Source organism: Canis lupus, chromosome X (genome assembly GCF_003254725.2).
Source record: "Canis lupus dingo isolate Sandy chromosome X, ASM325472v2, whole genome shotgun sequence".
In the NCBI taxonomy this organism is placed as follows: Eukaryota; Metazoa; Chordata; class Mammalia; order Carnivora; family Canidae; genus Canis; species Canis lupus.
The window spans coordinates 17,275,440-17,301,770 of record NC_064281.1 but is presented as its reverse complement, the minus strand read 5'-3'; the positions used below and the strand labels follow the sequence as shown (position 1 = coordinate 17,301,770).

Here is a 26,331-nt window from a genome sequence, read left to right as displayed (position 1 = left end):
GAGTAGAGGGTGCAATGGGGGTCCCCAAAAGGGGCATTTAATCCATCCTTGTGGGTTCAGGAAAGGCTTCCTATTAGCATAAGCTGAATTTCTTAGGTCAACAGATGAAGGAGATGTGGAGTGGAAAGAGGTGTGAGAAAAAGTATCACTGTTTTTAGCAACTTTTAGTTCTCTATGTGTGGAAGAGGTGGTGGATTGAACTATACACTCTTCTCAAATGCCACTTTCTTCCTCGGCCATGTCTCTGCAAAAGCATTCTTCCTTCTGTTTCTAATTTTTCTTCCACCTACAAAATCTTACCTATCTATAATGGCTCACAGTAAATGCAATATCCATCATAAAGCCTCTCAACATCTAGAAAGAACCCTATTTTCCTCCTGTAACTCTCATAGCACACTGTATCTCTCTAGTGGCAGTTTTTCACATACTACCTCTTATTAAAGTTATATATTTTTCCTCACACCCCTCCTCTCCACCTACCCTCACAAAACTGGATTTTGAGGGTTTTTTTAAACAATTAAAAACAGAGTCTTATTTGTCTGGATATACCTGCAAGCTTTACAAATGGTAGATACTTAATATCTGTTAAAAACTTGACTAGTGGTATCATGGTTACCCGAGAATGTAAGTGTTTCAGAGACAATAAAGTGCCTTGAAACTCCAATGGGAGTTTAGTTTAGTATGTAAAACTAAGATGTATAAAATTTTTCTCTAAATGAATATACCTGATGATACTAAAGCTATAATAGACGTTCCTTACACTAAACTACCAAGTAAACTTTCTTATAAGTGAACACTTGAAAAATAGTATTTGCATCTTGGATACCCCAGACCTAAAGACATAGTGATGTGATTATGAAAAGGAATATAACAGTGGATAAAGTTCCTATTTCATCATAGAAAGACTCTGCTTTATCATACACATTATATGAACACTTTTAAGTTTTTTTTTCTACCAGAAAAATGTTTTATAGTGGTTATAAGTAGTCCAAGTTTCTCAACATTTATTAGAATATTTCATTCATATTAATAAGCTCATGGGCTAGAATGAATCTCTTAAAAGCCACCATATGCATCTTATACAAATTATGTATTATTAGTTATAGATAATATGTTTTTCACATATGTTGAACTAGTAATATTATCTTCCTGACCATCTGAGGTAGCACAAGCCAGTGTCTCTAAGCAATGGCAAGTCATATTACTTATTAGTTTAGATGTAATCCCCAACCTGCACACTGAAATGTATTTTACATACAACACAAACCAGATTAAAATTTCCCAAGAAAGTCTTTAAGGTATCCCAAAAGTGTTAAAAGCCAGAGGTTCTGCTTTCTTGTAGATGGGGCTTGTAATTCCTTGGGTGAAGGGCAACATAAGTGGCAGGTCCTTGGACACTGAGTTGCCCAGATTAGGTGCACAAGAGGCTTTGGGGTTGGTGCTGAAGAGATGAGTGGCTTCCTTTCCTCTTGGTACATAGAGGGAAGAAGTAGTCTCTGACCCCTTTAGGACATGCCCTACCCTAATTCCCAAACACCTGGTGAATTAGTTGACCAACATATGAAAAGAAACTCTATGCTATGGTCCCAAGAAGCCAAAGTTAAAATAAGCATTAAGGTAAGAATTTAAGCCTATCAACCCAGAACTTCTTTACCTTTGTCACAGCTGTATTTGGAGTTACAAGAAAGCATCTCTATACCTAGACAGGAAGATAGGACATTTCTTAAACTATTTTTAAAGTTATTATCCTTCACAAGACAAAGTAACAGATTCATTAACATTTATACATGCTCCTGTGTATACACAAACTCTTACCCACAAGTTGTAATGTATAAATTATACCTCTTCACAAAGGAAATTTCAAAGAGACTTGAGGTGTGCCTATATGAATGTCTGATGACATGAGCCATGCTATACCCAAACATCCTTCTACTCTTTTAAAAGCACTTTAGATACTTAATTCAATACACAACCCACTATGCTGTGACTAATGACACTCTGTCATTACCATATCTTTTGTTGCTGAGATATTTATTACAATGTCCTTCACATTTCTAAAAAGTTATTGAAATAACTAATAAATTCAACATTTTATATCTGTGACTGCCTCTTTCTTTAGCAAAACAAGCTATGTGAAAGAAATGTCATAGTTATAAACATTTCAGAAGTAATGAATTTTGATATACAATATCTTTCAAGGATCCTAGAACTATAAACCTTGGGTACCAAACTTCACCTTCACTTAAATTTTTTTCCACAAAATACTAATGAGAAGGTCTTATGATATTAAATTATAGTATTTGGAAATATCCTAATTCTGCCTTTCCACTCATTTACTGATTAGAAACAGAGATTTGCACATGGTTCATATACAAATGAATATAAGCTAAAAGGTATGCATTTGGTTAAGTAATTATACACAAAAAAGTGATTTAAATTCTAGCATTAAGTAATTAGGTAATCCACAGTATTCAGAAATGTCCTAAGGTGTAACTATTTTATATAAAACCTTAATATTGATATTTTTATAAACATTACTTTAGAAAAGGTAATCTTGGGACAAGATAAAAGGAATAAGCATTTGAAAAGGAACATGGGAATTAAAAGTATTATCTTCATTAGGGGAAAACCCCTACAATTTTACATTTTTATTCATTGAATGACTCTTCATCTCACATCCTCCTTAACATTAAAAGGCATTTATCCAGTGAAATAAGAGGATGCCAAGGCATTTTTAAATATATTTTTTAATTGAAGTTCGATTTGGCATTTGTTTTTTTAAGGCATTTTTTTGGTGGCTTAATATTGCTGTAAAACTTGGGCCATGCTGAGTTGCTTACATTTGATTTACATGTATGTTTTTGTGCTTAATATTTTCATGTGAATTTCAGAGTCATATATACAACGTGTGCACTATATTTAAAGAGAAAGCACAAAGAACATAATTTCTCACTGCCACAGAATGAACAAGTAGTCCAAGACAGAAAGCCAACTTGAGGACTACAATAAACTAGTACTTTTACCTATTGCACACCTTCTTCCTGGAGTCTTTTCCTCCGTAACTAATAAGTTGTGTAGAGCTACATGGGAATTTCTTGGTTGCCTCACGGGGAATCTCATGGGAGGAAAACAGTCATCATTTTTTCCTTTATGTTTTAGGACTCACCCACATAGTTTTCACCAAAAGTGACACATTTACATATCCTGTTACTTGCATCATCTCCTGTTATCTATCACGCATCCTAACTGCAGCCTTTCTATTGCTGGTGTCTCTGCTTCTGCGGCCAGCTGATTAAAAAACTGTGGGTACAGTTTAGCATCTTGAGCATACAGCTCTCTTTCCCTTCTTCCATTTCCATATGGTATTTTGTAATGTTGTGGTCTCTGAAGGCCAAAGGTTTATTTTGGGGACTTAATGGTTTATATTCGTATATGCTATAGAAAACTGAATCAAAGCCAATGTTGTTTTTATTTCATTCCAAAACGTAAAATTGAGTGAATCTGAAAGCCTCTGCTAGGGATAGATGGAGGAAGAAGACAATCACATTACCATGAAAGGCTTTTGGGGAGAATCTTTGATCATATCATAGAACCTAACCCCCTCAAAATTAAGAACATATTTTAAAAGAACCATAATAATACAGGTTTTTAACTAAAAGTTTTAAAGATATTTACGTGAGTTAAATTTTAAAACAATTTTATGTTTACATATTAGGAAATTATTATGTTTCAGCCATTCCTTCCTATATTTCATTTCTGTTCTTCTTGCAAAGATACAGAAATTTGCATCTTAAAGAGTTATAGTCAACAAAGTTAGAGGATGAAACAAAGCACTGTAATCTAAAAATCTACAGGTCGTGCTTATAAGAATTTTGAGAAAGAATAATGAAAACATCTGTACTTATGAAAAATCATGCTTAAATTTAATTTAGGCATCCACATGGAGAAAATAATTAAAAGTAACCAAAACTCTGCTATTCAAAAAGTGACATGCTTAAAAATGTACAATTTTTGCTATTAATAATGTTTATATCATTTACTGTCAGACATTTAACAGACATGTTTACTTGAAAATACAAATACTGCAATAGATGTCCATATATATCAAGACAAAACCAAAGCATGAGTATATATGCCATATATATATATATATATATATATATAGCTAAATAGCATTCTAAACCTTTATTAATAAAAAATTTAATTTAAGAACTTCCATAATGGCTAAAAATACTTTCACTGTAGCAGTTATCTTTAGAAATCATTTTACCAGAAATCCAACAACTCAGACAAAAATAGTAACTCAATGTCAGCTCCAAATGGGGCCATACTGAACTCTCGGCCATTCGTTCCAATTTTAAAAAATTCTTTATTGCCCAGTATTAGGGTTGTAAGATGAGAGAAATGTAAAAGTAATCAGTGGTTACATTACCTAAGATTTCAGCCATGAGGCTGATCAGAATATTAATTTAGTGGATGAAGCCTACATTTGAATCCTAGGGCTAAATAACCTGAAAAGAATGTAAGATTATTATCATTATCTCTTGAATTTCCTATGTTATGGTGCTTTAATGTGTTTACCTTTCATGCAATAATTTTTATCTTTTTCAGACAGTTATCTACTAATTGCCCACCCCTACTACAGACGGAAAGTGAGTTAGGCAATTGTGACCAGCTGACTTTTTGCCTTTTCCATAGGGGTAGGAAAAGGGCTGCAGTTATTGATACTAATTTGCAAGTGAGTCACACACTTAATAAGCTGAAGCAGGTAAGAACATCAGCCAATAGACACATTTGAAACATACATAATAATCATTTATAAAAAAACCTCTTAAAATTCCATATAAATAACTAGATCATATTTACCATATATTGATAACAAAAGATGTATATATACTACTAATAAGAATAAATCAGGAGTAACCATTTTCAAAGGCAATTCCATTTTTCCTGGTGAAGCTAGTAAAAAGTATAGAATTAAGAAATAAGTCAGGATGTAGAAATCTGCAGAGAAAATAAATTGGTTAACAGCAAGTTACCATTGTTAAGGCATCATACAACTTATCTCCTTTATATAAAGACAATGTAATAAGCTTCAGTTGGTAATATAAAACTCATAAAATACTATATTGGATAATAAAGTAATGAATTGATTTTTCTAGGCAAAATAAAATATTATATAGTTTATAGCAATATGTGGCACTTCAAAATCAGTTTCCACATATTCTTATCAAATCTGCAATGTTTAATGCAAAATAGAAAAAAAACTATGATAATCTCATAAACGATCTACTATGTAAGGCAGAACTTGAAATAAAATATTATTATGAGTAATTGAAGTCTATGATGCAGTTTCCTGTAATTTTTGATAAATGACTCTTCATGATTTTTTCCTTCCAAAAGAGAACAATTCACTTCCTGTTTTGAATACCAATTTCTTAGAACCCTAACAGAGTTATTTTATGGTATTTTCATAATCATTCATTAAGCAAAATGTTAAACACCATGCTAATATATTCAATCTCTGTACTCCAGCAACATCTTGTGTTTACAGGAATAAGACATGAGATGCACCAGAAATACTGCCATTTGAGGTCTCAGTTTTCAACATTTTGGGCATAAGAAATTATAAGACAAATACTTCCTCATTTGAGAAGGAAGAACAGAAGAATAAAGAATAAAAATGTGAACAAGGTGAAGAATGGAGGAAAAACAGTGAAGTGAGAAGTGATAAGGATGGTAAAGGAAAGGAGAAGAAAACGGAGTTAGAAAAAAATGTTAAAGAACAAAGTCAACATTTTAGTAAATTTAAAAAGAGAGAAAGAAAGGGCACATCTGGTGTTAGTCAATATCCTGGTATTCATTCCATTCAATGAACCACTCCTTCCTGCTGAAGTGCAGGGACTGGGAGGTAGGGTGAGAGGGAAGGAGGGGAAGGGGGAGCTGGGCTTTAATGGGTCACCACATTTTGCATCCGTTCTGATAATGCTGGCTTCCCTTGTAAATAGTACTCTTCTGGGGTTGAAGGAACAAGAGGGTGAGGACAAAGTAAAAAAGGAGAGACTAGTGGTGAGAATAAGAGAGACTAAGGGAGATACATTTGATAATTATATAAATGAAGTTAGAATGACCTTTCCAGATGACTCAACAGTCCTTTAATATGTTCCCTTCCTCCAGCCACCACTGCCACCACCTGTAAGTCTGGTTGAGCAAATGTTTACCACTTGAGGGATAACAAAGACCATTAGCTTATAGTACTCATCTTCCATTTCTCACTAATCATTGTCCAACATCCTATTTGCTGCAATCTATCTTTTTGACTATCCCAACCTAGTTATTTTTCCATCCCAGTAGCCTTTATGGCTACATATATTTTGTGCCAGAGGGTAGTCACCAGGTTTCAAGAGACCTTTCAAAGTAATAGTGAATATGTTTTAATATTTACACAAAATAAGAGGAAATTTTCCAAATGCTGGATTCAACCACCACATACCCCCTCCTTTTAATTGGTATTCCTAAGAAGAAAATATCTGTTTTTAGTATGGATTGAATCTTTAAAACACTTACACACCAAAAACAGTATTAACATAAAATTTAACAGATTCATTAGGAATATGCCCCAATAGATTTAATAACTATAAATAGTCTCATCAGCTAAAAATACGTGTTAAAAGTGCATCATGAGGGCAGAGTTGCTGGTTCAAACTATGCCGAGGTATCTCCCAGAGAGAGGGATGTAGTGTCAGATGAAGTGGAAAAAATCTTGGGAGATTCCAGCAGCTTTGAGGAGTTGGATCTTCACTGGCGGGGAAGACATGCAATAGGACTCAGTCTGCTTTGCTTGGATGTTCATGATTTTTTCTTCTTCCTACCTGGCAGCCACAGTTTCTCAGCCACAGAAGTATGTTGATTTGCAAAGCTTAAAAGCCATTTATAATAAAGAATATAGCAATATGAAAAATGACATAAAACTTCCAGTTTCGTTTCAAATAAGAAAATATACTTTTTGAAAAGAGAGCAAACTAGAAAATACATACATCTAATTGGACATCTCAAAGATATACCATACTAGCAATTTCAAAAAATAGTACTTGAATTTATCTGTGAGTCATTCAACTTTCTCAGACCCTAGGGAAAAATTTCAAACTGCTTCTCTATGTATTTTAAAATAAGAAAAGTTGTCAGATTTTATATTATATATTACTACCTTTAGCAGTAGGAAATTTATAGAAAAATACTAACTAGGCTGATAACATTCAAAATATGATTGAACTTTAGTCTTCACTATCAAGTCTAAATTGGTATAGAACAATATTCGCAATTATCTCGCTATTCTGGTCAATTACTTGATTAAAAATAATATTAGATAAGTATTCCAAATGTATCAGGCCACACCTTAATGTAGTAATTATATCATAACCAACCCCTACTGTCTCTGGTAATTAATGGAGGGACAGAAGGGGTAATTGTAGACTACAAATAATTTATACTTGTTTCAACTAATTTACCTACCTACCAACTCTTTTACAGTAAAAAAAAAAAACAGATAATTTCCATTTCATCATTTTTGTATATTATCTAGTAAGAAGTTAAAAGCACTGTACAGACCACAAAGGAGGCAAAAGCAAGAAAGAGAGAGCAGACTAGGCTGCACTTAATAAAATGAGCCATTCTTACACAAATAGGCCTCTCATTTGAACACAAAGAAGACAATCTGGTAATTGATCACATTAGTAAGGACGGCTAGTTTTAGGGAATTCAACATATTCTCCTGTCAGAGAATGTCTCTATTATCATCCAAAATCAATTTGGAGGTCCTAGTAGCAGTCTGCTAAGACCAGACTCCAGTTGGCTCAAGAGTGTTGCAGGTAAAAGGGAAGAAGGGAGGTTGGAAAGTTAATTTTTATTGAGCTCTTAATGTGTGCCTGACATTGTGATAGGTGTTTTACGTAACTATCTGAAGGAAAAGAGTGAGGAAGTAGCAAAAAAGTTAAATTTCTAACCCATTTCTAATTTGACTTCAGTTGATACAGTGCCCTAGTTACGTAAATTCTCATTTCCTTTCCTCTTCTCTTACCCTTGCTGCCCTTCCCCCACCCAATCCAAAAAACGAAGACCTTGGAGTCAGAGTTGCAGGTGAGTTATTAATTCTGAGTCTCAATTCCCACATATACCTTCTTTGTATAATTATTTTAAGTAGTAAGTGACATAAAATATGTAAAGTACTTAACATGATGCTTGGCACCTGTAAGAACTCAGTAAACGTTGGTTGTTATTATTATTATTATTATAAAAAGATAAGCTTTTGCTTAAATAGTTACTATGATTCACTTAAAGCCATCAGTCAATTTCAGAGCAAAAACTGGAAGCAAGTTCTCCCAACCATCATTCTATGTCATTTTCAATATTTTAGAATATTCCTGTGATGCAAAGATGTATTTATACATTCTCACAGTATTTAAGTATCACCAACCCATATAGATTTTATTAGTTCACTTGCAGTCCTTTAAGGACTTTCATATTCATTTGGCAAACATCAGAATCTTTGCACCAGAAAGAGTATCCTTTAAACAATTTTATTTTTCCTTAGAGACTAATTTCTACCCACTTAGAATTGACCAACCGGAAATTGGTCCCAACTATTGAACAGATGTCATATTTGTTCAGGTCACATTGCAAAAATGGAGGCAGCATGAGCATTACAAAAGGGAGAAGCTGCTTGTCTACTAAAGCAGCTGCTTTATCCCACTGCCCACAGCCTCATCCTAGAGGACAAGAAACTTTAGTTAGGACAACCACTTTGTATAGTTTCTAGTAATGACAACTTTCTCATTATCAAAACTTGTCATAGTGTGGAAAGGCTTTGCTGATGACCAGAATTCTGCATTAATTACTATTAACCTAACACCTACATGTTTAATTTTTTAAACTTTGATTAACTTTAATTCACTTAGTTAATGAACCCATTGAAGAAACAGTGTAACTTTAATTATCAGTGTTCAGGAGCCTCTCCACAATATTACAAAGTTCTCAGTTTACTCAAGGCCAAAAATGAAATGGCTTCTACCTTCACATCAGAATCAATGAGAAAGACTGGAGTTTTTCTTTTTTCTTTTTTCTTTTTTTTTAAAGGACTGGAGTTTTTCACACCAGTCTTCTTACCCCCAAAATATAGCCTTTCCTTCTAAAAGTTTCTTCTATCGCTAGAATGGGCAAAAACAAATTTAATTAAAAGGTACACTAGGAAACAATTATCCACTCTGAAGGGTTAGTGAGCTATAGTAGAATATTTACCAAAAAAAAAAACAACATTTTTTTCAAATGAAGTTTGTTATATTAATAAACAGATTATTTTAACTTAATTTGTTTTAGAGAATACACTTTATTTTGGCAGATATAGAAGACAAAAGTAAATCAACTGAGACAGAAAACAGCCCAAAGTGAAAATCATGTGATGTTCATTTTCTAAACCTAACAATAAGAAAAATAGCCCTTGAAAGTCTACCATTGACACAAAAATCCACTGTCAAGATCTTAGCCTGGAAAGGGATTTGTGAGGTTCACAGAGCAAGAAAATTTTATGAACTTATGTAGCTACATGCAACAGTTTTAAAACAAAAACTGTTGTCCCCTTTAGGGAAATGAAGAGCCAATTTGGCTATTAATGTTTAAATTGTTCAAAAAACTGACATTTAAAATAAGCCAATCTACCACACACTTCAGTGAGCAAATCAATGTTAAAGTAGATGAATGAATGTATGCCCTTACAAAACATACCTACTAGGTAATTCCATAGTTTGTAGAGTAAAACTTGTAAATTTTATCCAGGAAATGTTGAATTTCGTGCATCATCACATTAATTTCTAGCTCCAAATTATTATCTTGGTTCATGGGGTGTATAACATTATCTTGCACCTGTCTATATAGAAATGCACATCTAACCTCAGCCAACACTAGTATTTCTAAGCCTTATATTAAAACTATGTTTTTTAAAAACTATGCCTTATCGTCTGTCCAATAATTAAGAATATTCATTCAACTATCTTAAAGAAGGCTATTCGATCATTTTGTACAAACAGCCATTTCATTTTATTGGTATTCTTTGAAAGCTTTAGCAAATCTTTATATCAGTTCCTCCCACTGACTCATAAGGTAATTATACATACCACAGTCTGATGATTAACTTGAATCACTTCATCGCCAGCATGGATTTTCTTGCACCGATCTGCAGGTGACTAAAATTAACATAACAGAAATGATAAAGAACATAAATTTTACCAGTCATTTCCTTCACCTGAAAATACTACAATACGTTCACCTCTTTAAATTAGATCAAGAAATTAATCTTTAAAAAATTAAAAATGATTACTAGTGTTTAATGTATTATTGGCACTGTATAGATAACTAATAATAGAAAGCAGAATTTACTTTAAACGTGATTTCCAATTTATTTATTCACTTCCAATTTCCAATTATTTCAAAACAAAGTCTTGATGTAATATTAACCTCAATTCAACAAATTTTGAAATTCACAAAAGAATGATCTGTCATAGGTCAGAATTCAAGATAAGAGGATATTCCAGAGAATTCCAGTTAGTCAAGTAATAATATAAGTATACTCTTAAGAGGGTAGTTCATCTAGGATATGAGCTCAACCCTAAGAATGGTATCACAACAAGAAAAAAAATTTTTATAGCACCTTTAGGAGTTAGGCATATTAACAAATCAGACAAGTACCATGCTACAATTATGAAAGGTTTGTAAATTATTACTGTAATAGGGCTATAACTATACTCAGTCCCTGTGCTATCTGGCTCACAATTGATCTTTTTAAAGAAGAGTATAGAAGAAAAATATCAAGCCAATGGTTCCAGTCATGATATAAAAGAAAATGATAGTTGGCATATAAAATTGAAAGAAACTGAAGCAACTTCTTTCATAGATAAGGAAAAAAAGTAAGTCATATAAATTACAGACTTTCAATGTTAAATGGGACCCTAGAGATCATTTTGTCCAAACTTCTCATTTTACATAAGAGAAAACTAAGAAAGTAGGGCAGAGCAAAGCAAAATAACTTAACCACTTTAGTGAGCAGCTTTATTAAGACTGAGCATAGATCTCCTAATGATAAATGACTGAGGTACCAAAACTAGTAAAATATTTCGAGAAAAAAGAATTAAATGATGAGCCATTAATATATGGTTCATATCTTTACTACTCATAGGCTGAATCTTTATATGATCACTCACCCATTTAGCAAATATTACTGAGTAATGAATATGAGGAGTACATAGTGCTCAACTTTTTTTATATAGACCCCACACAATTCAGAGGTGCATTTCTATCAATTCTTCAAGATACAGTTCAAAATCATATCTGTGATTACTTCTCTGGTTTTATTTGGTGTCATTGATGATTCTTTCCTTTATCTATACAAATTTTACTACCTGTTTACACACACACACACATACACCTAATTTAAAAATTCTTTCAAGACCTAGCCCTATGCCTGGAACATAGCAGATATGAAGCAAAGGTCTGTTACAAGAACAAATAGATAAATGAACGATTGGAGGAATGTACAAATAAATTAGAATGATCAATTAGTGATCAGGAGTATAGTATACATTATCTCACTCCATTTTAAAATTGTAACTAGTTGCTAATATGCATATAACTGCTATTTTGACCCCATATTTAATACCAAATGTGAAGCCAGTACAGCAATCCAACTGCAATGTATATTATGTGTTTTTACTATTCTCAAGAAACCAAGAGAAGTGAGTGGGAAAAAAGGCAATAAATGATTAACATAGTAAGTGAATTAGATGAAGAGAATGTTGATTTTTTAAAAAAGAAAATGCTGGTAAAATACTGAGATCTATGAAAACTCGAGATTAACCAATTCCACCCCAATCTTCCTTGAAGGAATACAGCATAAACATGTAACCTGTCAGAATTTCTAAAAGAAGCAATATTCAAAGCTCAGCACCTTCTTAAGAGCAAGATGGAAGTCTGGGACAACTGAATGGAGAAATAATGATTTATTATACTATTCAAATCTATTTTAGTGACATGTTCAGATTCAATACGATCACTTCACATTTCTGTAGCTCTTTATAGCACAGCCTTTTACATCTATTAGGTTATTTGATTTTCACACCAACCTAGTGAGGTGTGTAGTGCAGATAATATTTTCAATTTATAGCTGAGGAAACTAAAGCAATAATAGGGTCAGTGACTTGCCAAAAATTATACTACCATTAAGATGCAGAACTAAAAAAAAAAGATGCAGAACTAATTGTAGGACTCTGGAACCTAGTGACTCTAACCCACTGCTTGCAGTGGTTCTCAAATTTGAGAATGTCTCAGAAGCACCTGTTAAAGCAAAATCTCTTATTAAGAAACAGGCTGGTCTCCAGAATTTCTGATTTAGTAGTTCTGGGGTGGAATCTGAGACTTTGTATCTCCAGCAAGTTGCCAAGGGAGGCTGATGCTGTTGATCCAGGGAGGGACTCTGTTGTGAAAACCAGTGAGCCAGCAAGTTGCCAAGGGAGGCTGATGCTGTTGATCCAGGGAGGGACTCTGTTGTGAAAACCAGTGAGCTCTATCATGCTGGCTCTTCACTGAATTGAGCTGAATTATAATGCAGTATTCAGAAAGACTGAATTATCTGATGTTTCTTTCTTCTATAAGTTTCTTAATATAACTAACCTATTTGACAGATGGAAGTAGATTCTTTTAGATGTCAAAATAACTTGTCATAAACCAGAAAATAACAAAGACAGATCTCTGGCTATGAACAGAAAACATCTGATTTACTCTAGGTAAATAGTTACTCTAAACTAAATAAAATGACTGAAATTCTTCCCAAACCAGTACTTACTAACTCAATGTGTCTTTTTATTTTTTTCTCCTTATTTGTTCATGTCCTCAGAAGTCAATTTCAATTATGTGAGATATATAAGTTGTTTAATAATAAAAAGCAAAACACACACTATAGTCTGAAATGTTACAATACTTACATTTTCTGTAGTTCCAGTAATTACATGGAGGCCATCATATGTTGATTTAATATACATACCCTAAGAAAAAGCATCAGAAAAAAAGTGAAGTGATTGGAATGTTTTCAAGTATATTATAATCCCATTTACAAAAAAAATTTATCCTATCAAAATTGCCACATGTCCCATGAATCCATATTCAATGATGCTATGTTTAAACTAGTAAAAAAATTCCTATCTGAACGTTCTGGTTTCTAAAGTTTGCCTGAAGAAGCCTGTACTCAACCAAATAATTACTTGATAAGTAAATTGCCTGTGACACTTATAAATTGTAGCATTGTAGCATGGTAATTCAGTATTCTGGAGAAAGAACACAACTCACTCCCCTAACTGTCCTTATTATTTGTTCTGTGGCAAAGTAAAAGTTATAATGGGAAATTCAAATATTAGTTATTAGTGTATTATACTTAATACATATTACACAACAAAAAGTAGGTTTCTATAGAGCCACTTCAAGTACTACTTGAGAAGAAGAGTAATAAAATATTGTTAATATAAACTTTTCTATAGCTCTATTATGGAATCCTATATTTCCTGCCTTTATTTTCATTGATGAAGTTTTTTTTAAAGATTTTATTTACTTATTTATGAAAGACACAGAGAGAGGCAGAGACACTGGCAGAGGGAGAAGCAGGCTCCCTATGGGGAGCCCGATGTGGGACTTCATCCCAGGACCCTGGGATCATGACCTGAGCCAAAGGCAGATGCTCAACCACTGAGCCATCCAGGTGCCCTCTCATTGATAAAGTTTAAAAATTATATCCAATCACTTATATATCAATAATTAAGAGTTAATGTGTGGCAAGCCCTCCTCCTAAAAAAGAGAGTGAGGTTCCACTTTCCACTTAATAAAGCTATTTTAGAAAATGCTTGATTACAATTGAAAGATTATCTAGAAATCCTGAAATTATGTAAGCTTTATGAACAAACAAAAACTTTATTTTTTAAAAAGATTTTATTTACTTATTTATGGGAGACACAGGCAGAGGGAGAAGCAGGCTGCATGCAAGGAGCCTGATGTGGGACTGGAATGTGGGATTACACCCTGAGCCAAAGGCAGGCGCTCAACTGCTCAGCCACCCAGGCATCCCAAACAAAAACTTTAAATTATAGATAGTGATAGAACTTGAAAAAAATCACAAGAAAATATTCACATTGTAAAAAAAAAAAAAAAAAAAAAAAAGAAAATATTCACATTGTAAATATTAAAATATTTTCATTTAAGTAAGTAAGAAAAAAAGATGATTCATGGAATGGCTTTTTTTCCTCCCTAAGGAAGATTCTGTTACTTTTTTCTTTGGGAAAAAAAAATTACCGAAGTTTTACATACACTAGTGCTTTGCATTTTAAAATATTGATTTCAAAAATAAAAAATATGAATTTTAATAAACTCAAAGCCTACAATATAATGGATTTAACAATAACCAACAATATTTCAGAAAAGCACTAATTTTAGTACTTATGTAGGCAATTACTAAAATATTAATTTCCCATACCTTTCGGTTAATTATACATTTATTATTTAAAAATATTTAAATTCAATTTGCCTACTTATATATTTAGATAAGTAAATGTACATGTATCTCCGTTGAAAATAAGTAAGAAATAAAAAACAAGAAGCAGTAAAGTTCATGGGATGGTACTATTAAAAAACTGAGTAGGCTTGAATTCTTAAGTCATTTCAGTAATGTCTTATGTCTAAAACGTTGGTACCTGTTCCAAAAATGATTGAGCCTGGATGATTAAAGTGAAACAAAATGAATGTAATTTAAAAGGTGTTCATTTACCTGTAAACTCTAGTGTTTTAAATGCAACTTCATTATTTCATATAAAATAACCTCAACAGAAGTACATATAGAAATTAATTAAGAAATTGTCTAGTAGTTGTTGCCTATGACCATATGGTAATATTCAACCGTACGCCAGTGACAAGTCTACAGCATACTTACTTTTTAAGTTAATACTTTTTTTAAAAAAAGATCTTATTTATTTATTCATAAGAAATATATATAGAGAGAGGCAGAGACATAGGCAGAGGGAAAAGCAGGCTCCCTACAGGGAGCCCGAGGTGGAACTTGATCCCAGGACCCCAGAATCATGCTCTGAGTTGAAGGTAGACACTCAACCACTGAACCACCCACATGTCCCTTAAGCTAATACTTATCCCATCATTTATGGGGGGCGGTAAATATAACGGTGCTCTTATAGAACCTAGAAGAGGACAAGATTCTTGCCATCATTTGCCTCCAGGAATTAACAAAATCACATCAGATTAATAAAGGATCTTAATTATATTTGTAAGAGCTAAACACTGCTTTATTTCAGTTATTTTTACACAGAAGGACCGTGAGAGAATAAAGTGGGAAAAGACAGGGAAAGAAACAGTATATATCACTTGGATATACAAAACAGTCATCATGGCTTATCATTCTCTATCACCATCATCACAGATATCAACTGGTTACAATGTGCCAAGGACTGTTTTAAGTGTTTCATATTTATTTCACAATAGCCTATGTGGTATAAACTATCATTACTTCTGTCTTAGAGATAAGAAAACTGAGGCCCAGAGAAGCTGGGGAGTCTACCCAAGGGGATGAGGCTAGGTTTCAAGCCTAGGTAGTCTGACTTCATGCCACACACTCAACACCACTAGAGTGTGTTGAGGCTCCTGATTTATCAGTTCATTAACAGGAGAGTTGTGCACCTTCAGTTTTCTTATTATAACATAATATTTGGCAACTGTAGGTATTAAAGTCAACCATTCACTGTTTAACATCTATTCTAAGAGACTGAGACCTCTTTAGCACACATGTACTATGTGCAGTGTGGTTATAAAGAGTACCTGTGTTTCATATTACACAAATTTATTTTATTGACTCATCTTCTCTGAAAAAGATTTTGTTTCTCTCTACATTTCTTGTAACACTGATCATTACTGATTATGAATTAAGGTGTGACAAGAGCTCTAAATAGTTTCATTAATGATTAGGTTATAGAGAAAGTCTAATATCCTAGGATAAATGTTTAAAAAAAGCAATATAGCCATAATAAAAACTCATGGACATAATCTAGTTGTGCCTCTGGAAGGAAAATAAGTGTGCAATTATTGCACACATCAGGAACCTCAAAAGTGGCAATTGTAAGCTAAAGCAGGTATCTGTTATTTAAAGGAAGAATATCTCATCATTGTTTATATATAATAAAATGTTCTATGATTTATATTAAAGTAAATTTTTTTCAGATGGATAAAATTTTTTTAAATGCTTAAATAAAGGAGGATATAACTATGTATACCAAGTTCAATTCTAACAACCTCATGTAAGCAATTTTAAATGCCTCAAAGAATGAAGATACTGTTTTATGCGATATTTTCATTTCTAACCTTAATAAACCATTTGCTTAATAAACCATTTGCTTAATAAATGCTTCTAATAATCAAAATTGACTTCATTCTTTTTACCTCCCTCTGGTAGTATTAATGAGAAAAAATGGCCAAAAACGTCAGGTACTCAAAGAAAGTAAAAGAAGCAAGTTGCTTGGATGAGTTTCAAATTAATCATCTTCCAAATAATGAAGAGTCCACAGTACTACAGCTGATCACTTGTTCACCTCTGAGAAAGGGTCAAGCAGCAGGAGGACATGTAATTCAAATGGCTTTTTTTCTGGAAGTGAGACAAATCTGGCCTTTCATTTCATCAAAACCTTAATTCTTTCTTCCTTTTTTTTAAAAAAAAACAATTAATTAATTCTGGAGCTGACTTGAATAGCTCCTTCTCTCCTGCTTAGCTTGCCAAAATGACATTTGCTTCACTTGGTCTCCGAATGTCAGTTGACCAATGCGCACCAAAGCAACCTCACAATCAAGTCAATGGAGTAAGGCATATTTGAGGATAATCCAAGTCTAATAGCAAAAGAGCTCTCGGAGGCCAAGAGGCTTCCCCAGGGGATGTCCCTCCGAACCCCTTCTTCTCTATTCAACTCATTTCTTGGTTCCAATCTAGTTTTGTTATGTTCTAATAGCTTTCATTCTCCCTCCTTTAATTTTCTGCTAATCATTGTCGTTTAAAAGCATTTTAGAGGCTAGTTGCAGGTTTTAATCATAACTATGTTTCCCATCATTCGTTATAACGCTTAGGACTCTTAACTAAGAAATCCCAGGGGATCTGATTAATTAGGTGGAAAGCTGATGAATAATCTATCCAGTTTATCAGTGGAAGAACCAAGCAATTACCTTTTGCCTATGAAAGATGTTGTTCTGAAACTGGCAGAAGACCTTCTGCAGATGTTTTAAGCTAATTAAACTTCCCTAAAGCTTGGTACTCTCCCACCTCTATTTCTTTCCTTCATTTACCATTAAGACATTTCCTATGTCTAAGCACACGCTAAAAATGTTACCAAAGTCCTCAGATCTATTTATTCCAAACATGACTGATTAAACTTGCTTAATGGTATCTGATTTTTAAAATGAAAAAAATATCATATAAAATTTCTATTTGGGCATCTCTTTAACATGAATCACAATATAAATTTTATTTCACTTTTTATTAATAGTCAACATTTTGGTTTTTTCTTCCCCCCCTTGGAAATATTTTCCCAATGAAATGCTGCCAAGTGTCCTTTAAAAATTGTTTCTCTAGATGGTTCCGGTTTTAAAGTTACCCTCCTAAACCTCTTGTACTTCCCTTTGGCGATTCCAACTTTAGATGTGTGATAATAGGAAAAGCTTTGTTAAGGTATACTTCACTGAGATTGACCTCTATTGTATATCACATATGTGACATAGGGCAAATTGGTGAAAATCTGTGATTCCATTGTTCTCATTTGCAAAAATAAGAAAGTAAAGAGTTGTGAGAAAACCCTTGGCAAATGGTAAGCACGCATGTATTTTCTTTTCTCTTCCAGATCTTTCTCAGACTAACTGAATCTGTTTCAAAGAGCAGACTTACATCTACCTCTTTCAAATTTAAAAAATAAAAGATGTGTCTAGGGCTATACCTTTCACTAAAAACATGAAGATTTCTTAAAGTCCTTTAATTAGCACTGAATTGACTCACTTGACGTGGTTACTATTTCTCACGATTTCAGTGGAAATTAGTGGGGGAAAAAATCAGGCTCCTCTTTTCTCCAAATACTGTCCTTAGCACTGCAAACTCATAGAGGTAGAGGAAACCTTAAGGCTGATCTAGCTCACTCTCCCTTTCTGTCCCCAACATTCTACACATGAAAATAGCAAGGCCAAGAAGGTTAAATTTACTCCTCCATATCTCCTCAAGATCACACTCACAGTTATATTTTATGTAAGTAATTTGTATCCCAGTGTCCTGACTCCTAGTCTAATAGAGTATGTATTAATTCCTGATTTCTCACTCCACAAATCATGCTGAGAGAGATTCTTTTTCCTTTATAACCACTGAAAAGGGGAATACAGAAAGGAAAAATTTTAATATTATAGGTTGAAAGATGCTTTAAATGAAACTGGATTGTGTAAAGATAACCAAAAGGAACAGTAAGAATTTAAAATCATAAATTTAACTTCAAATAAGTTTATAAATGCTAAAAAATAAGCTCTTAAAACTTAAAATCTAAAAATAAAAATTTTGATATTGCACTCAGAAGCTATGATGATGACATACTTGCTAGCTATGTCTGAAATACTGATTTCCATCTTCCCAGGAAAACACTGATAAAAGCCACAAAAGCATGGAGAAACTATAGTTACCAAAAGTAATTTGCCAAATATCAGCAGAAAGTCACTCTGTCGAATAGATGGCCTCACTCTGAAAAATCAGTTATGAATTGAAGAAAAGCCACATAAAAAGTTAAACTTAGAGATCTTTTAGAATATATTAGTTGAATTATATTATTTCCGAGATTTCTATGTTCTAAAATATGAATAATTATATCCCAGGAAAATTCATCCACAGCGAGAAAGTGGAAACACTGCAGCACCAAACTAACAAATCATAGTTGTGTATTGGGTAAGATGTTCTCTAGCCAGTTTCTTGTTTATTGTCTCTCTCTCATTAATAATAATTTTATATGCTTTCTTTCTAGAGGCCTATTAAAGAAAAAACTCTCCTTTGGTTTAAATTTATAACAATACAACTTTAATCAAGTGAATAAAATATATATGATTATCCTCATTATTACACAATAAAAATTACATCTCCTAGATGTCAGCCTAGTTTTGGCAAAATCCACCTGCTTACTCACTCTTGTAAGAAATAATGGATGTGAGTTATAAACAATATCGTGTTTGTTTGGCTTACACAACTTAAGGGAAAAGTGCCCTATTAAAACCATGACAAACCAAAGCAAAACAAACAAAACACCTACTTGCATGGGCAAGTAACACTGATTCTTAGTATAAAACTCTTCAACTTCCTTTAAACCTAAAGAACTTTGGTAGGGGGCGGGGTGAAAGAATATAATAAAAGCTAATTTGTTACCAAAGTAAACAAGGTAATTTAGAAATTGCCATTCTAAATTATTTTTCATTTTCATTTATCTTTATAAAACTTCTTATCGTGACAAACTCCCACTACTTTAAATTACCTCTAGAAAAAAATACCAAAATATTTAAAGTTTGTTAGAATTTATAGATTCCCATATTTGGAGGCTGCTTTTCCCACATCATTAGCTGTCCGCTGATGGATGGCAGCTTTGACAAACGTGGTAGCTCTTACCAGCCCTTCACTTGGTTTGATGTTTGCCAGCTGAATCACTTCCAGGTGTGCAGACTGTGAAACCAGAGGATCCGATGACAGGGATATGATGTGGTCACAGACTCCAGAAAGAGTTTTACACTGAAAGTAAAGAAATTATGGTAATCACAGGTTGTATATAACATACGAATCACTTTTTGTTTTAATGTTCTTACAAGGATAAATAAAAGAAATGGTAGAAGTAGTTGACATTTTATTCTACAAAATCTGCCTAAGAAAGGTATTCAGGCGAATACACACACACACCCTACATTTATATTCTAAATTATGGATATAGGAACTAAACACTGAAGTATTAAAGAGAGTTATGGCTATGTATTGTTTCTATTATTTGATTCATCCGACCTAAAATCAAATGACTGTTTCTAAACAATCTTAATCATCTGAGAACTTCTTGAAAACAACCATTGGATTGAACTGAACTCAATAATTTCCAAAACATTGATGATCATGATCAGAAAAGTTAAAAGAAAAATCCAGTAACGACCAGGAAGATGAATCTTCCAAATCTCCTCAGTGAACTCCTCCTACTTATTTGTTTAGACTTTACTGCTCAAGGTTACCTTGGTATATAAAGTTTCCTACCTCCTCCAGGCAAAGTTTGCCATTTCCTCTATATTGGTTTCTCAGCATTCTATGAAGTCTGAAATTGTATAATTTCATTCTGAAGCCCTCTGGAGGCAGGAACCATGTCCTACTTATCCCTGACTTCTCTTTCTCGCCTCCCCCCCTACCACCCACACCAGGTAGAGAGATCCTGTAACTTATAAGGTACTCAGTAAGTTTGAACTGAGTAAACTGAAGAGAAAATGAGGTTTAACACTTAGTAGAGTGGCTGGACTGAGGATAGAAAGCCAGTACTTTAGGTTAGGATAAATCCATTCATGCTGCTTATAGAATAGATTTAAAATATGTTATATCCATAATGATACAGTTAAGAGACATGGTAAAATTATAGAGAAAGTGGAACATTAAGTGAATGGAGCTTGGAGTATACTCTCCTCAAATATACCAGCCTTTAGACACTTCAGACTCTCACTGTACTTACTAAAACCTGGTGTCCATCGTTTGGTTTATTATTTATTATTGTTACTATTATTTTACCTTTACTGTAGGAAGGGCTATTATTTTGCAGCAATCAAGGTGTCATCTTCTGTTCATTTCCAACATGTTACATTTGTCCTGTGACCACTGCATTGCTCTTTTGTAAGGGAGCACAGTTCTCTCTGCCTGGTCAATATAATAAGGACTCTCTTTTTATTTGCTGCATTCTGTGCATGGCCCATGGCCTCTCAGTCTGTGTTAGGTTCCGCTTCCTCACACCAAACAAACTGCCAAGCTAAATTTCCCTTGTAATCACACTCCTGTTTGTATCTGCTTCTCAAGGCTGCACTTTTATTGCAGCCATCAGCCTCCAGAGCCAGACATCAGCCGGCAAGATACCAATATCCATGGAAAAAACATGGGCTTGATATGAAGACAGATGTGGGCAATCACTACACTGCCAGTTACTTGCTGTGTAACTCTTAGCAAGTTATTTTATATCCTTGAGGCTCAACTTCCTCTTGTAGAAAACAGGATAATAAAAATTGCTTCATATGGTTCATATGACTAATCAGGTTAATGTATGTATTAATGTATGAAAAAGAGCCTAATATGGCTTCTATCCAAATAACATACTAAATAAATGCTTATTTTTCCCCTGTTGCTTTCTCTACCTTCAAAGGGCTTATTCCTTACTCATGAGATGAATTATCTCCTTATTCTTCATTACATGGCTTTGTTGACCATGTTATAATGACCAGTAATCACACTGCAAGGCCACGATGGGAGAGTTCACATCTCTTTACTCTCTCTGATGTTTAAATCTCAATGCTCAGATATAATGAACGTATTTACCCTGAAGAGCTGCTAAGCATAGTGCCAAGAGGAAGAACATCTCCCAGAACTTGGGAATCCTACAGGGCCAGATGGAGGCACGTGACCTGTGCAGTTGCACAGGGGCCTGCACTTAGTATTAATCTCTGCTGTTGTGCTCTTGGAATTCTCCATTGTTCTTGAACAAGGAATGGACTTGACATTTTCATTTTACACTAGGTCTCACATATTATGTAGCATATCCTGGGACGCCAGTTGTGTGTGCCTCTGTGTGTGTGTGTGTGTGTGTGTGTGTGTTTTAATTCTTCTTGAAAATATTCATCAGCAGCCACGGGGAAAAGAAATGAATGGCAGCACTTAACACAACAAGCAGCTGCATTTTAAATCGCTGCTGTTTCAAAGGAAAGAAAACACTTTGGGGCAGATTTAAATCTTTTAGCTATTCCTTTCCTCTCATGTGTGGGTACATTTTCATTCCTGTTTTCTCTTTATCTCAAGAGGAGAGATAATGTAGTTGATTCTTAAGAGTTTCTAAATAGGATACTTGGATTACATGATAATCTAAATGATATATGACATATATATATAACATATAAATACATGTTAATCTAAATCAGTATACTAAAAAGAAACCTTTATAGTTTCTACAAATTGAAGTATTTCAAGAATCCAGTGCATAAATAGATAGGAAAGTAATGGATGTATATAAATGGCTCAATATGTGTACATTACAACATTCAGGGCCTCATAGAACACACTGGTAATGAGCAAAAGTAGCTCTCCTATTCAGGCACTGGAAGCCCTTAGAAGTGTGGTAGAAGGAGGAAAGGCAGAAATACTAGACTGTAGATGTGTTTACAAAAAAGAAAATACCAATTAAATTCACTGTATTAAGTTGCAAATCATTTTCTCAGATTCCTCTTCTTGAGCAATTTTGTTTGCCAAATACTTGCTATGTGCAAGGTCTGCTGGAATACAAAAGATGAGTAAAATGTTGACTTTACAGATTAAAGATCTTGAAAAAAAAATAATGGGAAGACTTAGAAAAGAAACTCCACTAGAACCTTGTTGCCTGTTTTAGAGATAATGTACTAGAACCTTTATATTGTAGTATTTGGCACTTGACTAAGTAAGCCAATTAGAAGGAGTATAAAATGGTCTGGCTTTATATGCTAATTCTGTACTCATTACTGCATCATACATCAAGCCACTGCAGGAAACCACATTAAGAATACTAGGCAAAGTTCCAGGGAAGTTATTTAACGCATTCTTGTAAAAAGTAAATTTGCACATTCAGTAAAATCATGTGATATTATGTTGTTATCATTTTAAAGCACATTATTATCTACTGGGTATTATACTACTTTATAGTATATTCTAGAAAAAGAAAATTAACTGTAAGATGGTAAGAAAATATATCCTCTATTTTGTCATTATAAGTGAACATCAATATTACAGAGTACCTACCACATGTCTGGCACAATGTAAAATAGTTGACCTTTGAGCAACATGGGTTTGAACTGTGTGGGCCCACTTATGTACAGAATCTTTAGAGTACAGTACTGTAAATGTATTTTCCTTAGTATTTCCTTAATAACATTTTCTTTTCTGTAACTTACTTTATTGTAAGACTACACTATATATACTATATGACATACAAACTATATGTTGATCACCAATTTATCTGGTCAACAGTAGGCTATTTAATAGTTAAAGGTTTTGTTGGGAGTCAAAAGTTTATACACAGGTTTTCAACTGCGTAGCGGTTTGGTGCATTGTTAAAGGGCCAGTTATACTTCATATTCATTATCTCATTTATCCTTATAACAATTTCCTGAAGTAGATATTATTATAGCCAGCATAGCAGAAGAGAAAGCAAGGCTAAATAAACAGATCAAAGTCATTGCTTTGGCAGAAGAAGGACTTGAATTCTTAATCTTTATGCTTACAATCTCTTATTTCAGTCCTTAAGTTTCAACTTGTTTTTGATCAAATTCACTTTGTATTGCTTAAAATCTAAGTATGTATTAAATGGATGTTATATAGCACACTTAAACTATGTAGTGTAATGAAATACAAGGCAATCCTGAAGCATTCTTGCAATTTAGAATGCAGTTTAGATAAGGAGTAGTAGATTTGAGACTGAAAGGCACAGCTCTCTGGGAAAACTTAAAGTTATTTTAGCAGCAAAAGAACAACTCTATTCTAGCTAGAAGATGACTTGGTAATCATTTGTATTAAGGGTATTTTTCTGCTATTTTTGCAATATTCATGCCAAAAAATTTTAAATTCTAAAAACAGAAAGAAAAATTTGAACCTAGAATTAAAGCCCAGTAAATAATACACCTTTAATAAAGCTAAAGGAAACATAAAATGGCAATGAGTATTATAATTGACCCTTCGATTCTGTTATAAGCTACCCAAGATGGTGACAAAAAAAAAAAAAATAGTGACTAAATAGCAGTTGACGAACAATGCTAACTCTGACTCAAGAACCTTTTAAAACAAAAAAGGGTACTGGGCTAGAATTAGTGGTACTGTGACTTTTTTTCTCTACAGTTGTTCATGCTGATTTCAGTCATGAGTTAATATAATATTACATATTTCAGAATGAAATGGAAAGTTTTCATATTATGTTCTATATACATACTATATTATATATATATTTGCACATATGTGTATGGCTGGTTCACCCAAAACTAAAAGTTCTAAAGGGAAAAAAAATCTGAGCACAGCATGTTTAGTACAAAATGGTTTTAAAACAGTTGTAAAAGCAACATTTTAGTCACTGTGGAGATTTGAGAAACAGCAACCTTTAGCTAATATATTAACTAGTAATAACAGCATTATTTCGTTATTGCTGACTTTATTAAATACTTTTTAAATTAATATGTGAAGTTTCAGCTATTGTATTTTAAAAAGGAAACACCAAAAGTACTCTAGATACAAACAATAGTGAAAAGCTAAGGGATAGGAAAGAAGTTTTTCCTATGTGGGTTAGCATCGGAGCATACTTAGACATGAATGAGGTACTGAAAATATTTTTATTTATGTTTTTCCAAATAAGTGAAGTACTGGGTCAGTTATTCTGAGTGTTCTAGAAGAAATGAATGGAACTATCTTTAGATTAGAAAATTAGAAATTCATTTGACATATGAAAGAACTTCAGGCTCATAAGCTTAACAAAAGATTTTACCAAAAAAAAAATTTTACAAAAGGACATTTGTTTTGTTTTGGGTATATACATATATACAAGGGACAAGAATATAAAAGCTAAGATAAAATGGGGAAACAACAAACGAATGTATAAACATTTTAAGAAGGCAACAATAATATGAAAGGTACAATTTAAGAACAGCTTAAATGATTCAGGTTTTCTTATCAATAAAATGGAAATAGTAACAAAAGTTTTATTTTGATATTGTATACACTTTAAAAGTTATTAATATAAATAATATTTCAATTAAAATAGTCTAGAGGACAAAGCATGTTTTAATTTTTTAATTTGGTTTGTATATTAGTATAATTCAGTATTATATATCATGCAATTCTATGCCAATTTAGGGCAGCATTTGCATTGTATTTTTGAACAAGACAGGTTTTGTTTTATAAAACAGTACACATTTATTTTAATATTAGTGAGAACTCTAAATGATAAAAGCCTCATTCAGAAATATAGTATTCTTAGTATCTTAGTACTTAACAGATCTCTGTTGAGCTAACAATTTTGTACTTTTTCAAAAATATTTTATTTATATGAGAGAGAGAGAGAGAGAGACAGAGAGAGAGAGAAAGAGAACATAAGCAGGGGGAGTGGCAGAGGGAGAGAGAGAGAAGCAGGCTCCCCACTGAGTGGGGAGCCTGATGTGGGGCTCAATGCTAGGACCCCGGGATCATGTCCTGAGCTGAAGGCAGATGCTTAACCAGCTGAACCACTCAGGCATCCCATAATTTTGTACTTCTAGTTATGATGGTTCCCTAACAAGATGCAAGGAGTGAACAATCATAGGTAACTTTGAAAATAAAATCCACAAACAGAATTTAGATTGGTATTCAAAACTATTATTCCACATAAACATTCTCCAACACAGGAAGAATTTCTTGCTCATATTGAATAAAGAGAATTGAAGGGGAGACTTTTTTTTAAGATTTTATTTATTTATTCATGACAGACACAGAGAGAGAGAGAGAGAGGCAGAGACACAGGCAGAGGGAGAAGCAGGCCCCATGCAGGGAGCTTGATGTGGGACTCGATCCCGGGACTCCAGGATCATGCCCTGGGCTGAAGGCAGGCACTAAACCGCTGAGCCACCTAGGGATCCCCAGGAGACAGTTTTTTAAACTTAAAACGAATACAAAAGAATAAAATTTTAATTTTAACCTAAATTAAAAATTCTATTTGTATACAGTAAAGATTAAGAGTTTCAAATAGCTTCAGAGTGCAACTGTAAGGAACAAATAAATGAAAGTTACATGAAATTTGTTCCAACAAGACCTAGAAAACTCTGCAATTCCTTTAGGTTTCAAATTCTGATGGTGGAGAAAAAAACACAACTAACAACTAACAAAATGAAAAGAAACCACCACCACCATTTTATAAAGCCATTCATCCACTCAACAATCACTGAGTATCTGCTAATGATTCAAATGCAAACTATTAT

General features: G+C 33.4%; 1 protein-coding gene and 1 long non-coding RNA gene across 7 annotated transcripts in view; one reads left to right on the top strand and one right to left on the bottom strand.

Moving 5' to 3' along the window:
* The window catches only part of LOC112654108 (uncharacterized), a 127,701-nt gene extending 121,884 nt beyond the window's left edge, over window positions 1–5,817 (top strand). For both annotated transcript variants that reach the window (XR_007409360.1, XR_007409359.1), the window contains exons 8-9: window positions 4,612–4,768; window positions 5,536–5,817. This is a non-coding gene — a long non-coding RNA (uncharacterized LOC112654108). The remainder of the gene's footprint in view (window positions 1–4,611; window positions 4,769–5,535) is intronic.
* The window catches only part of CNKSR2 (connector enhancer of kinase suppressor of Ras 2), a 277,577-nt gene that overhangs the window by 124,153 nt on the left and 127,093 nt on the right, over window positions 1–26,331 (bottom strand). For all 5 annotated transcript variants that reach the window (XM_025438375.3, XM_025438372.3, XM_025438399.3 and 2 more), the window contains exons 6-8: window positions 19,754–19,873; window positions 13,026–13,085; window positions 10,167–10,235 (exon numbers count right to left, since the gene is read on the bottom strand). In XM_025438375.3, coding sequence (XP_025294160.1) covers window positions 10,167–10,235; window positions 13,026–13,085; window positions 19,754–19,873 — 249 coding nt within the window. The remainder of the gene's footprint in view (window positions 1–10,166; window positions 10,236–13,025; window positions 13,086–19,753; window positions 19,874–26,331) is intronic.